The sequence below is a fragment of the Zingiber officinale genome, chromosome 6B, assembly GCF_018446385.1.
Source record: "Zingiber officinale cultivar Zhangliang chromosome 6B, Zo_v1.1, whole genome shotgun sequence".
Classification (NCBI taxonomy): Eukaryota; Viridiplantae; Streptophyta; class Magnoliopsida; order Zingiberales; family Zingiberaceae; genus Zingiber; species Zingiber officinale.
The window spans coordinates 1,189,654-1,205,464 of record NC_055996.1 but is presented as its reverse complement, the minus strand read 5'-3'; the positions used below and the strand labels follow the sequence as shown (position 1 = coordinate 1,205,464).

The following is a 15,811-nucleotide window of genomic DNA, read 5'->3' as shown; positions in this document are numbered from 1 at the left end:
CCCTCTCTGGATTCTTCATGATCTTGTACAGTGGAGGGGATCTCTTCATGAAGCTTGGCCAATTTGCTCCATAGCTCCTTTGCATCTTCAAACTCTCCAATTTTGCAAAGGATGGTGCTTGGCAATAAATTGACCAAAAGCTTGGTCACTTTGTCATTGGCCTCGCACCTTTGGACTTGCTCCGGGCTCCATTTGCTTTTCTTTAGAACTTTGCCCTTTGAATTTCTTGGAGCCTTGAAGCCTTCCATTAAAGCAAACCATTGCTCTATCTCTATCATAAGAAAATTTTCGATTCTTGATTTCCAAGAATCGAAACTCGTAGAAGTGTATGGTGGAGCCACCCTTGTGTCAAATCCAAGCCCATCTTGGAATTGCATCTTGAAGTTGAGCTTGATAAAGTCTTGAACTTGAAGAATTTGCTCCAACTTCTTCACCCTCTAGCTTTTCTTGATATGCTTGACCCTTCCGGCGATGATTCCGGTGAAGAGCGGCCTCGCTCTGATACCACTTGTTAGGACCAAAAGTAGCTAGAGGGGGGGTGAATAGCTCGTCGCGTGCTCGTTGCTCGGTGTTGCTTGTTTCTTCAAGAATGCGCAGCGGAAAATACATAAACAAACACAAACACGCTAACACTAGGAGTTTACTTGGTATCCACCTCCAACGGAGATGACTAATCCAAGGATCCACACCACGCACCCTCCACTATGAAAACACTCCTTTTCGGTAACTACCGAGGGCGGAGAAGCCCTACAAGACTCTCAGTACAAGAAGAAGAAAGGGTAGTAAAGAATAAGCAAAAGCTTACAAGAAATGCAGTAAAAACCCTAGCTTCTTCTTCTTCTCGTTGCAACTCGCCTCTTGACTTGGATGAACCTCCAAGAACCTTCAAGAACTGGCGGTGAGGAGCTTAGAGAGTGCTGGGGAGGAGCTGTGTTGAATCTGGAATGAATCGGTGAAGTTCTGCTGAAGAAATCGCGCGCCAACAGCTATAAACGGCGCAGCGGTCGAATCCCAATCGATTGGATTGCTCCCGATCGATTGGGGAGGCTGGATCGATCACGGATCGATCCAGCGCTTCTGCTCGAAAAACTTCGGATCGATCCACGGATCGATCCGGCACTTGCATCGACAGCGTCCCAATCGATCGATCGATTGGGACCTCTGATCGATCCACGGATCGATCCGAGGTTCTGACCGTGAGGACTCACCGGATCGATCGGTGGATCGATCCGGATCTTCTGGATCGATCCACGATCAAACCTCTTGGATCAATCCACGGATCAATCAAACTGCTGGATCAATCCACGGATCAATCCAAACCTGGTCCAAAACCAAGCCCAAAGCCCCTAAACCAACATCTAGTCAACCATGACTTGTTGGTACATAAGACCTAGCATCCGGTCACCCTTGGCCAGCTAGGACTCTCTCACCAAGTGTCTGGTCAATCCCTTTGACCCACTTGGACTTTTCTCTTCTTGCCAAGTATCCGGTCACTCCCTAAGACCTACTTGGACTTTTCTTCCTCGTGCCAAGTATCCGGTCAATCCCTTTGACCTACTTGGACTCTCACCAGATGTCTGGTCAACCTTGACCCATCTAGATTTCTCTTGCCTGGCTTCACTCACCAGGACTTTCCCAATTGCCTAGTTTCACTCACTAGGTCTTTCACCTGGCTTCACTCACCAGGATTTTTCTCCTGCCTAGCTTCACTCACTAGGACTTCCCAATTGCCTAGCTTCACTCACTAGGTCTTTCACCTGGCTTCACTCACCAGGATTTTCCTCCTGCCTGACATCCCAGTTAGGACTTCCCAGTCAAGTATCCGGTCATCCTTGACCTACTTGACTCTTCTTCAATCAATATCTTATTGTCAAACATCTAAACCCAAACCAAGACTCAGCTTGGTCAACCAGGTCAACCTTGACCTGAGGGATGTTGCACCAACAAGGATAGGCGGATGCGGACTGACGCATATAGGTCGGGACTCAGGATAAGCGGAAGCAGACTGACGCATATAGGTCGGGGCTCAGGATAAGCGGAAACAGACTGACGCATACAGGTCGAGACTCAGGATAAGCGGAAGCAGACTGACGTATATAGGTCGGGACTCAGGATAAGCGGAAACAGACTGACGCATACAAGTCGAGACTCAAGATAAGCAGAACCATATTAAATCTTAACAGGTCACGACTTACAGCGTAAGGCAGGTTGGGAGTTCACAGAATAGATCACACAGGACAGGGATGGACACACATGTCTGGAGTTGTGAAGCGGCAAACGCAAGTCAGGAAAGGTAGGTCTAAACCCACAGGTCGAAGCCGGTAGATATAGGGACCCAGTCTAGGGTTAACAGGTCGGGACAGACATACACTATACGACAAGCAAGTCAGGGAATCGTAACAACCTGTCAGGGAATAATCACTGCCTGTCAGAGAATATGCTTATGGTCTGGTGCTCACCGTCCACTGATTCCTTCCCAAACCTATGGGAGAACGCCGCGTGTCATTCACCGCCAGACAAAGCCTGACATCCGACATTCCCTGATACTCGTCATACTCCAGAAGCATCCATCGCAGTATAAAAAGGGATGCTTTGTCCCTTACACAGGTACGCTCATTCGTCATTTCATACTCGTCTCTTACTTTCTATCCTTTCTCTGTGTTTTCTGGGGAAAAAGTACCTGACTTGAGTGTTAGAGGACTGACCCGAGGACCTTTTCCCTGGTTTCTGGTCTCTAACGACTCGTGGGCTCGTCTGAGTGTGCGCAGAGTCCTTGCTTCTGTAGGACCGTTGGGCCGGCTAGAAGGGTTGGTAAATAACCTGTCAATTAAAAACAGACAACCCTTCCTTGAACGATTAAGCTAACACTTGTAAAATGAATTAAGCACATAAATAGAAGCATAAAAGAAAAGACGAGGCACCAGATGTTTACTTGGTTACAACCGATGTGGTTGTTAATCCAAGGAAGATTAAGCTCAAAAACTCCTTCAGGCGGAGAAGCCTCTTACAGCGTTTAGGTACAGAAAACAGAAGCTTAACTACAACTAAAGAATACAAGTGTTTGGAAATAGAATGATCGCGATTGTTGAAAAGCTTCTGGACCAAGGCTATATTTATAGCCTTGGTCGGGGCGCCTGGAAGGGTTCCGGGCGCTTTAGGGGGGATAAAACTTTATCCCCCAACGTTCAGAACGCGAAAGACGCATTCTAGTCAAACTTCAGGTTCCGAGCGCCCCGGGCTGTTCCGGGCGCCCCGGGCTGCTCCGGGCGCCTCGGAACAAAAGTCAACTCTGGTTGACTTTTGCGTTCGGGACCTCTGCTCCGTTTCAGTCCCGCCTCGGTCCGGGTCTTCCGCTCCGGATCCGCTTACTTGGGTGATCTCTGCCATCCGGAATATGGCTCACCCGAACCCATCTTCTTCTCGTCCCTCGGAATTGCAGCGTGTTCCTTCTCGTCCACGGGTACTCATCCGCAGACTTGGTCCCTCGGTCACCCTTCCCACTAGCTGCGTCTCTTGCTCTCGAGCAATCTTCCGCTCCGGCTTCCTCGGAACCACCACGCACACTTCCTTCTCGTCCGTCGGTGTACTCTTTGCGACACCTCGTCCCTCGGACGCACAGTGCTTCTCGCTCCATTGTCTTCCGCTCGAGTACCTGTGCTGCTAAGCTCCTGCACACTTAGACACAAGGTTAGAAACAACGCAGGACCTAACTTAACTTGTTGATCACACCAAAACAACCTTGGGGTTCCAACAATCTCCCCCTTTTTGGTGTGATCAACCCAAGTTAAGCTAGGGTCAACAATAGATATGAAATTAAACAGTTTATTGCAATAACATGCAACACGATAGAAAAAAAATTAAATTTCAAACATTCCAAATTTTAATTTTCAATTTTCTACCTCCCCCTAGACTTATACTTTCCTTCTCCCCCTTTGATCACAATAAAAATGGGGAACAACTAAAATCTAAGGGTTGACATTAAAAAAAAATTTGAAAATATATTTCAATAATTTTCAGGGAAATATTTCTAAGTCAAGACAAATTTCTAAGTCAAGAAATAACTTTTTTTTTTTAAAAAAAAATTTCAAGTATTCGTCATCAATAATTAAACACTTTCTAAGCCGAAAAATTTATGCAAGAAAATTTTAAGAGAATTGATAACATTAAAAGAAATTTTCTATGCATTTATTTATTTATATATTCTAATGCTTTTATCAGAAAATTTTAAATTTCCATTTTAATTTATCATAATTTCTTAACTTTGAAGCAAGAAATTTTGAGCATGTAGAAATTTGTGCAAATTGTAACATGTCATTTTGAATTCCTAATTTGCAAAGATATTTCGATAATATAAACTTGATAAAGTTTTTCGACAATACTTCTGATTTGCAAACTTCGTTCGACAAAATATTTTGTAATTTGCAAAAGTATTTTGACAACATAAATTTGCAACAATCTGTGGATAATAGATTTACTACTCCGAAAACCTCTTTCGATAATATCTCTAATTTGCAAACTTTGTTTAAAAAAATGTTTCGTAATTTGCAAGATTCTTTTGTCAAATTATTTTGCGATTCGAAAAACTCTTTCAACGAGATAATTTGTACTTCGGAAAGATTTTTAGATCCGGAAAAAGTTTTCGAAAAATTACTTTGTGATTTGCAAGAATCTTTCGTCAAAACACTTTGTAATTCGAACAAATTTTTAGATCCGGAAAAAGTTTTCGATAATATTTCTAAGTTGCATAATTCTTTCGTAAAAATATTTTGTAATTTGCAACAATTATTCGACCGAAGATTTTCTAATCCGAAAAGTTCTTTCGATAATTCAAATTTTGGTTCGCAAAAATTTTCAAGTAATTTGATTAATTGAACCAATTGTTCAGAGGGTAGAGGTCATACCTTACTTATCTCGTCGACCGTTGGTTCTCCCCTTGTTAAATTAATTTCTTCCGAAGATTCTCCCCCTTCATCGATCTCGGGATGTACTTCGGCTGTTGGGGCTGTCTTGGTAATTTCTTCCGTCTCGGATTCTTCTGATGATGGCTCGATGTCTATTGAGGAGACGACTTCAACCGGTTCTTCGTAGAGCATTAAGAACTTTTCCCAAAGTTCTTTCAGCTTTTATACTCTCCGACTCTGTCGAAATCTTTAGTTGGTATTGCGCTTAGAATGTGAAACTCTGCCCGAGCATTTTCCATGGACTCTTCACGTTGCTTCTCGTTCCAGAGGCGTATGCCGATTTTCTCTCTGTTCGTGTCTTTCGGTGCTTCATAACCTGTTTTCATTATTAGAGAAATACCAATATCAGAGTTAAGAAATACCATCATTTGTTGCTTCTAAGAAGCAAGCTCCCCCTCGAATGCTGGTGGGTAGTCGCTAGCTCCGGCCATTGTTTTGTAGCTTCAGACGGCGGTTAGTCCCTCTGAGGCGTACTCGGCTCTGATACCACTTGTAGGACCGTTGGGCCGGCTAGAAGGGTTGGTAAATAACCTGTCAATTAAAAACAGACAACCCTTCCTCGAACGATTAAGCTAACACTTGTAAAATGAATTAAGCAGATAAATAGAAGCATAAAAGAAAAGACGATGCACCAGATGTTTACTTGGTTACAACAGATGTGGTTGTTAATCCAAGGAAAATTAAGCTCAAAAACTCCTTCAGGCGGAGAAGCCTCTTACAGCGTTTAGGCACAGAAAACAGAAGCTTAACTACAACTAAAGCATACAAGTGTTTGGAAATAGAATGATCGCGATTGTTGAAAAGCTTCTGGACCAAGGCTATATTTATAGCATTGGTCGGGGCGCCTGGAAGGGTTCCGGGCGCCCTGGGGGGGATAAAACCTTATCCCCCAACGTTCAGAACGCGAAAGACGCGTTCTAGTCAAACTTCAGGTTCCGGGCGCCCCGGGCTGTTCCGGGCGCCCCGGGCTGCTTCGGGCGCCCCGGATAAAAAGTCAACTCTGTTTGACTTTTGCGTCCGGGACCTCTGCTCCGTTTCAGTCCCGCCTCGGTCCGGGTCTTCCGCTCCGGATCCGCTTACTTGGGTGATCTCTGCCATCCGGAATATGGCTCACCCGAACCCATCTTCCGGTCTTCTCAAGCGTGCTTCCCTCCGGCTTCTCGTCCCTCGGAATTGCCGCGTGTTCCTTCTCGTCCACCAGGGTACTCATCCGCAGACTTCGTCCCTCGGTCGCACCCCGTGCCGACCTTCGCGCTAGCTGCGTCTCTTGCTCCCCGAGCAATCTTCCGCTCCGGCTTTCGTACCTCGGAACCACCGCGCGCACTTCCTTCTCGTCCGCCGGTGTACTCTTCCGCAGCACCTCGTCCCTCGGACGCACAGCGTGCCGTCCTTCTCGCTAGCTGCGTCTTCCGCTCGAGTACCTGTGCTCCTAAGCTCCTGCACACTTAGACACAAGGTTAGAAACAACGCAGGACCTAACTTAACTTGTTGATCACACCAAAACAACCTTGGGGTTCCAACAGCTTCATCGTCTTCGTCATCACCTCCGTCATCCGCCCGTGTGAGCCCTTATTGCAGGTGCCAAATCGACCAAGCTTCGCGACTACTTTCCGTCAACACCGACTCCAACACTGCCCGCCTCTATCTGACTCAGCTTTCGGACGGGATCAAAATATATATATATATATATATATATATATAAATATAATAAAGCTGTACATAACTAAATTTAGTTTGTAATGTTCATGAATTATGGATAAATTCATCGATTAACTTATGTAAAATTTAATTATAAATTTATTTTTAATTTTTTTATTAAGTACATAACAATATATAATTATTTTTTATTTTTTATAATTTTAAATTATTCATAATATACTACAGGTAATTTTTGGTTAAGTTAAATGAAAAGATGTATATAAAGAAAGAATGTCCTATAAGGAAATTTAAGAGTGTTATATAGAAAAATAACCATAAAATTAATTAACACATTTATTTAAGTTCAATAGTAAAATTTGATATTTTATTTTTTAACAATCATAAATAATTTATAAATAAATTAACTTATGTAAAATTTAATTATAAATTTATTTATTTTATTAAGTACATAAAAAATATATAATAATTTATATTTTTTATATAATTTTAAATTATTTATAATGAGCTACAACTAAAATAAGAATAATATACGTTTCGTATATTATTTCATGCATTAAATAAAAGTTTAATTTAAATTACAAGTACAGTAGCATTTAATTTAAATGGTAATAGCGCAGGCAAAAAGTTACAAAAAGAGCTTGAACACTCGAGCTCAAACGGCGTCTACTTGTCGATTTTGCTTAATGATGATTACATTTGCCTTCACCGTGATGACCGTACGGGAAGGCAGCTCAGAGTTCTTCTCGTCCCTTTCCCTGTCGATACGATCCGAAAGCCAGTGTGGGAGTTCAGTCGAGTCCCGTGCGAGGATCAAATCAGGGCAATCGTCCATTTCCATTGTCTCTCGCCTTCTGAATTCAACCTCACTCAACTGATCGCTGGTAGAAACGACGACAGTCTTCAGTCTGGCGGCGCAGTAGATGCTCTCCGGAAGTCCTCTGAGCTTTGGGCAGCCCGTAAACGTGCACCGTTCCAATCTTGAAAACAGCTTCAGGCTTCTTTCCTCGGACGCAGCGTACAACGTCGTCCACTCTTCCCAATTCGGCATGCCCGTGAATTTCAGGACTTCGAGTCTTGGAAATGCCTCGGCTTGAGGGAAACAGACGCCGAGAAACTCAGGCCCGACCTTTCTTACCGCCGACGCTTCTTCGATCTTCAGGAATTTCAGCCGAGGCAGCTGCCCCAGCGGCGGGAGCTCCGTGCAGCAGGGGAAATTGCAGAGAATCAGGAATTCGAGGTGAGGAAACGAAGTCCCCGACGACGTCGACATCATCCAGTTGGGAAATCGCCGGCCTGGGAAGTTGTGGAGAGTAAGTTCCTCCAGGCTCGACGGAGGAAGCAGTCCGCTGCATGTCTTCTCAGCCGCTTCTTTTTCGCCGTCATCTCTCTGTTTTCGCTTCGTCCATAACAAAGACAGATGCCTGAGAAGTGGTTTGTTCTCGAGCACAGAGGGTCCGGCCATTAATGTCGCCCTTTCCAGCTTACAGGCGCTCAGAAATCTGAGATTGGACAGAGACCGCAGCTCTTCCATGTCACACCCGACGTCCGCGTTGCTTGGCGGATCACCATGGCCGATGACGAATCCTTCGATGTGATTAAGGTTTGTCAAGCTTCCCATTCCTATCGGCAAATGAGTTAACGGTGTTCCTCGAACTCGCAGACATCTGAGCATACCCAAGCTCGTGACGGCCTTAGGAATGCTGCGCAGCGACTCGCACTCGGAGATGTTCAAAGTCTGCAGGTTCGCAAGGCGCCCTATGGATTCAGGTATCTCACGTATCATCGTTCGGTCAAGGTCCAAGTATCTCAGAAGCAACAGATTCATGAAAATGAAATCTGGAAGACATTCAATCTGCGTCTCGCACACATCCAGCACTCGAAGATTCTTTAATGCTGGGAGTGCAGCTGCCTCGTCTTCGATTGTCTTTGTTTCAGTGCAATCGTAAAGTTGCAAGACTCTCAGACTCTTCTGCTCAAGAACTGCGCCAGGAAGCCTTAGCGTGTCTCCTTTGCTTGACATCCACAGTCGACGAATCTGTGTTAATGGGTTTGGGTTATTTGTGTCTGCAACTCGGCCATCACTGATTACAAGTGCTTCATCTCCGATCAAATTAGTAGCGAGAGCTCGCAAAAGGTCGTGCATGGAGTAGCGAATCTCATCTGAATATCTTGGATTGAGATGAAGAAGATTTCTCATAACTAGTTCTTTGTAATAATCCTCTGCCACCTCTTCCATCAATCCACCATTTGGCACGTGGATCAAGCCTTCAGCAATCCAAAGCCGGACGAGGTCAGTGCGATATGATATGCCAATGTAAGAAGCACAGCAGAGGAAACACTGCTTGAGAACGGATGACAAATCCTCATAGCTCAAGTATAAGGCTGCTGGCAGTTCATCCTCCTTGTCTCTCATTCTCCATAGATCACTTTCCAGGACTCTTTCCCACTCTCTCTTTGTCCTTTTCTTCGAAATCAGCATTCCTGCCATCACCTTGATTGCCAAAGGGAGCCCATCGCATTTGCTAACGATTTTAGCCGCCATTTCATCCAGGTCAGGGTCCTCGTTCTTCTCATCTTCGAATACGACCTTGTGAAATAATTCCAATCCATCATCTTTGTTCATCCTCTGAACATGGTGGATGTAGCTGGCTCTCAAGTCCTCCATAACCGTTTTATGTCTACCCGTCACTAAGATTATGCCATTGGACTTTGCAATTAGGATAGGTTTCCTCAACACATCTGTCCACGCATTCACGCTCCATACATCATCAAGCACGAGGAAGAATCTGTTAACCAAAGCACCAACAAGTTTTAATTCAAGTTCTTCTATGCTTTGAGCTCCATCATCACTTCCTTTTGCTTGCTTCAACATTTCCTTGAGTAGCTCTATCCTAGTGTAATTCTTGGACACACATATCCATATACGCGTTGGAAAACTATTCTTGATTCGTTCGTCATGGAAAATTTTATGAGTCATAGTGGTCTTGCCAATACCACCCATGCCAACTATCCCAAACAGGCCATTATGTTTATGATCATGCTTGAGTATCATGTTGATGACAGTTTGTGCATCATTTTCAATCTTGGCCCCTACTATGTCAGCCTTAACCTCCAAAGAAGTGGTCAAACGTTGACTTGTTGGATGATCTTGTGACCATTGATGGCTCATTAAGGGCACTAATCCTGCTATTATTTCGCTATCATCTTTAATCTCTTTCAGCCTATCATTAAATCTTTCAAAACTCACAGCAATCTCATGGCGGAACTTGGTACATGCAAAGCAAGAAGCAAGCAGAGTGAAAGGACGGCTTACTAGTGTAGAAGACGACGACAACGGCTGAAGGCTCATTAAATCGCTGCCACCTGGAAGCGTGCAGAGTTCGATGATGTCTTCGGCGTCGTAGACTATGCCTTTTAAGTCCCTCAACCAAGTATTCACTCGATTATCTTGGTGCCTCTTCTTCTCGGCATCCTGAAGGTAGGGGCTGAGTCTTTCCAATCTCCTTTTAAACTTTTTGATCTCTTCCTTCACGCCGAGCACTTTGCAGATCTCTCCCTCAAGGAAATCTGTTAGTTTTGTGAGGTATCTGGTGACAAGGAAGTCTGGGATCATCGCCATTTGTGGAGACGGGAAAGAGGCTCTTCGGATCCAGAGCCTTCCTATGGAGAAGATGTGGTTGACTTGCTCTGTCGTTGTCAATAGCGCTGGCCACCTAAAAAAATAGATCTACTATTAAATGCAAGTAATTAAAATGTGTAAGAGTAATTAAAATACAGGTAATCAATATAATAGCTAATTAGTTAGTTCTCACATGTTCGGTTGAATTTTATTTTTAATTTTATTATTTAAAGGAAAAATACTTTTAACTCCCTTTTATCTAGTAGCATTTTATCCTGACTAAAGCCATATGTGAAAAAAAAATGTAAAAGATAATTATGTTTTTATCTTTTTATATATTTTTTTGATAATTTTATAAGAAAAAAATCATATTAAATTTATTGATAATTTATGTTTTTTTTTTTTGTTGATATTTGAACTAATTCTAGACAATTTAAGATCATAATTAATATTTTAAATATATGCATGATTGCTAATTTACTAATTAAAATAATAAATTGTATATAGCCTTCAATAATATATAAAGATTAATACTTAATTATACAAATAAAATAAAATTAAGTAGTTTAAAATGTATATTTTCGTTAGGGCTATAAATGAACCAAGCGTTCGTGAACAAGCTTAGTGTTCGGCTTGGTAAGAGTTTGTTTATGTTCGTTCAATATACATAAGATTAATTAAACAAACAAGCTTGAACAACTCGTTAAGCTAAACAAACAAGCTTGAACACATATGTGTTCAGCTTATTAACATTCGTGAACAACGTTCACGAATCATATTCGTTAATAAAACTCTTTTCAATATGCTAAATAAACAATAAAATAAATAAATAAATTTAAATTATCAAGCTCAATAATCAATCAAACAACTAAAAGTTTCAAACAATCAAACAAGTTTGAATTGAGAGCTTAATCACATCTAAATGAACCAAGCTCGAACCAAACTCAAGCCAAACTTGAATTGAAAGCTTGATAACATCTAAATGAACCAAACTCAAGACAAGTTTCAAACAAGCTAAAGCTCATAAAACTTAAATCAAGCCAAGCTTGAACACTCATTTCAAAAGCTTGGTTCATTTTAAGCTTGGCTTGGCTCGGCTTGGCTCGGCTTGGTTACCTTATCAAACAAGCTTGAATACCCCAAAGCTCGGCTTGGCTCAGCTTGTTTACAGCCTTGATTTTCGTCGTTTGGTTGCGCAGCCTTCGAGTACAATGTATAATAATTATTTTCTTCACTTCTCCTAAAATTTAAAATTTTAGATCGGTCTCTGTCCAAGATTATATAAGATTCCGCGAAAATAGGTGAAGGTATAATTTTCTTTTCTTAGGTGAAGGTAAATTTTCTTCATCTTCTTCGAGTTCTTTTATTTTCTCATACATGCACACGAGTCTCGCATCTTAATTCATCACTGACTTGAAGAGAATATCGGAAAATGGGTTTGGGTGAGCCCTATTCCGAATAGTCAAAATCATCCAAGCGATTGGAGTCATAATGGGGAGAAACTGGACAGTCGAGGCCATGCCAGCACAGTCTGGGCACCCAGACCCGGTCCAGGCGCTAGGACCAGAAAAGTTTATCTTCACGAAATCATTGTGATCCATTACGACGTGAATAAAACTTTATCCATGCTCAGGCATCCAGAGCCCTTCTAGGCGCCCAAAGCTGCTATGTCAGCAAACGGTCATATCCGACCAACATGCTATAAATAGAGCTCTAGTCTCAGTAGTTTAACACAACACTTGTAAATGAATTCTGTGTTTCATCTTCTAGTTATGTTCTTTACTTTTCTACGCTTTCAACGTTGTAAGAGGCTACTCCGTTTTTGGAAGAAGAAGATTTTAGTGAGCTTCATTTGTCTAGAATTAGCAATCCTCTGATTGCAAATCTAGTAAATATTCTTGCCTCTATCTTTATTTTATGCATTTTCTTTCTATTATTAAACAAGTGTTTGTCTAACTTAGTTCGAAGATCGAGAAAGGTTTGATTTTCAATTTCAGGATAATTCACCTCCTCTTGTCAACCTCCAAGGGACCAACAAAATTCGATTCAGCTAAGGGTATAAAAACCTAGAATTCGCTGATGAACAATGGCTTATGCTACTATACATCCAAGACCATCTTCTTTCTTTGAGACAATAGCCCACCTTCTTGTAGATCATCTTTCAATGCAAGATCTCAGATATATAATAGTCATTTGATCAACGAGAAATCTGAGTGCACCGCCTTTCAAGTTCATACATCCGCTCTCCTCAAGTAGGTTTGATGCACCCACTTGATCCAAAGGGCATCCTCCTTGGCATGTATCCACCAAAGCACCATAGCCAGAAGGACAAGGTTCCAAACTTTTAAGTCATGAAATTCCAATCCACTCTCATCTTTAGGCATGATTAAATTCCAATCCACTCTCATCTTTTAAGTCATGAAATTCCAGTGGTAAGGATGGGGGGATCACTCATTGGCAGGAGGTCAACGACACGTGGAGGTCAAGGGTCAAGAGGGTCAATACCAAGGTCGTGTCGAGCGGACTGGCGGACCATCCCCGGACATCCGGCCGACCGGGTGCCCGGTCCGGGTCTCCCAGGCGACCGGACAAAAGACAACCCGACCATGGGGCGGGTTTCCGATGCTCAAGGTAAAAGAGTCTTTAAGCCGAGCGGCCAGGACGCTCGGCCGAGCTGCAGGACAGTAATCCGCAATCCCAGCCGAGCACGTGAATAGGGCTTCTTGGAGGACATTAGCGCCGAGCGGTCGTTCCGCTCTGCCCGAGAACAGATAAGAGCGCTAGGAGACAAAAAGGACAGCTGGTAGCTTCATCCTCGAGACACCTGCCGCCGACAAACAGTATGGTCGGCGGCCGGAGCGGACAGAATATCGTACGGTAGAAGCTTCCACCGTCACATCCGGGATATGCTCGGACGATTGCGGAATGACATCAGATGTACTTTTCTGATACAACCTTACTGAGATATGTTTGGGGAAGCGTGCACGCATCGAGAAGCGTGCCCTCGCCTCCTCGGGGTCCTATATAAGGACCCCCAGACTTCGACGGAGGTATGCAATCTTGATCACTGTAGCCACAGTAACGTTACTCTACTTCTTCGCTACCTGACTTGAGCGTCGGAGAGTCGTCGCCGGGAAACCCCTCCCGGCTTGGCTTCTTTGCAGGTTCGCCGGAGATCTACACCACTAGTCGGAGACAGCAGAGATTGTCACGTCCCCAGCGTCCGTCGACTCAGTGCTCGGACAGGATCAATCATTATTAATTGAGTCAAATAAATTTTTAGAATCTAAAGTTGAACTAAGAGAAAATTGTTCCACTGATGACTCATTGAACTAAGTATTTAACTCAATCAAGATGAAATCTATTGCTGCATTAGAAACATCAAAGTGATAATGATGCTCAACTATAGCTTCCTGATAGATATGCAATCTTATATGAACAATCAAGGTCAAGCACATTAATTTCATTTCTCAAACAAAATTTTTTCACTTCATAAAGAAATTCTTTCCACCCACATTCTCTAAGTTCTTGAAGGATACTCTTTGTCAAATTCTTCAAAGAAAATCTCAAGATATTTTGACTACTATTATATTTGTCTCTTCTACCAAAATTATCCTTCAAGTGGCAACTTGAAGGATAATTTTAGTAGAAGAGACAAATATAATAGTAGTCAAAATATCTTGAGATTTTCTTTGAAGAATTTAACAAAGAGTATTTGTTGTTCTCAGAATTTTATGCACGAAGTGCAAAATAAATACAAATTCAAAGCTTATCGTGTTTATGTAAATCCCCCAAACTTTAGCCTTAGCTCTTCCATTTGGAGAATGGTACACTAAGAACTTCAAAAACTTTACAAGTTGCGGTGTACTTACCTATTAAGCTTTCTACTGACTCATAGTGAGAACTCCAACTAGTAGTTCCTACTTGTTGCAAATTACCAATCAGATTGGTCCCACTTCCAGAATCACATTCTCCAATTACCAACATACACTTAATTTCATTTCTTTATACAACATGTAACTCAGTAAAGTACTGAGTAGATGAAGTGACAATATTGATAATATTATCCAAATGAGAAAGAATTTCTAAATAATACTGACATCCTTAGTTGCAGAAACCAATGTTAATTGTAATCAATGAGTAAAACAATGAACATAGTATGCATAAGAACAATCTCTGAGAAATAATGTCTGAAGTCCATTTCATGTGCTACATATATGGCTAGTACTATCATATCCTTAACCTTTAATTTTCTTAACATGGAGGTCATGATGAACGAGAACATTCGATATCTCTTTTTTCAGATTCAATGAGGTAGTATCACTAACATTTTTTATAACAAAAAAATCTTCCTATCAAAATCTCATGATTGTTCATAAACCTTAAGATAATGGTCATTGGCTCCAGTTTAGATATATTTTGTGCTTCATCAATAAGAATATAGAAGCATTTATCTCCAACTTCTTCACGAATCTTTTTTCATACTTTATTGGTCATAATATGTAAAATCTCTTTCTAAATTTCAGGAGCGATATATTGGGTGTTTTTTAGAGCATTCTCAAGTACAACTTCATCAAAATTTGTAATCATTTTTGCAAAAGTTTTTTCCAATTCAAGAAAGTTTCTACCATTAGATGAAGATAAAGATTCATTGTTACCTCTAAAGGTAGGGATGTAAATGAACCAAACAGGTCGCGAGTTATTTGGAGCTCGGTTCGATAAAAAACTCGTTCGAGTTCATTCGTTTATCTTATCGAGCCGAGCTCGAGCTCGATTTCGAGCTCGACAATTTTATCGAGCCGAGCTCGAGCTTAAAGATATTCGACTCGTGAGCTCGCGAACATGTTTAATTTGTTTGTAGGCTCATGAGCCAAAAACCGATCCTTAAATTGATAAATTCTCTGTGGTGTTTGCAGTCTTAATTCTCTGTCTGATCTTCTGAATAGCCTGAGTAGTCTCATCTATCAGCTCTGTCTGAATGCCCAGCTCTACTTCCATTTCTTTCCTCTCACCTGCTTCTTGCCAGCAAATAGGTGATCTGCACTTCCTACCATACAACGCCTCGTATGGTGTCATCTTGATGGTGGCCTGATAGCTGTTGTTGTAGGCAAATTCAGCTAAGCACAGATACTTGCACCAACTTCCCTTGAAATCCAGCGCACAAGCTCTGAGCATATCTTCTAAGATCTTATTTACTCGCTCTGTCTGTCCATCAGTCTGAGGATGGAAGGTTGTGCTGAACTTGAGTTTGGTGCCTAGTGCAGTCTGAACACACTCCCAAAAGTGAGAGGTGAAGCGCCCATCTCTATCAGAAACAATAGATTTAGGAACTCCATGAAGTCTGATCACTTCTTTGACGTACAGTTGTGTCAACTGCTCTATAGAATAGGACACCTTGATGGCTAGGAAATGGGCAGACTTAGTCAATCTGTCCACTAATACCCATATTGCGTCATATCCATTTGTAGTTCTTGGAAGACCTGTTATGAAGTCCATGGATATGTCTTCCCACTTCCACTCTGGTATTAGAAGAGGTTGTAACATTCCTCATGGTCTCTGGTGTTCTGCTTTG

General features: G+C 42.1%; 1 protein-coding gene across 1 annotated transcript; it reads right to left on the bottom strand.

Moving 5' to 3' along the window:
* Nucleotides 1-7,132: 7,132 nt before the first annotated feature.
* Nucleotides 7,133-10,072, bottom strand: LOC121991665 (putative disease resistance RPP13-like protein 1). The gene is made up of 2 exons (XM_042545658.1): nt 9,934-10,072; nt 7,133-9,853 (listed from the first exon to the last, which is right to left on the bottom strand). The coding sequence occupies exon 2, from the start codon at nt 9,787-9,789 to the stop codon at nt 7,273-7,275; it is 2,517 nt and encodes an 838-aa protein (XP_042401592.1). The 5' UTR covers nt 9,790-9,853; nt 9,934-10,072; the 3' UTR covers nt 7,133-7,272.
* Between the last annotated feature and the right edge of the window lie 5,739 nt (nt 10,073-15,811).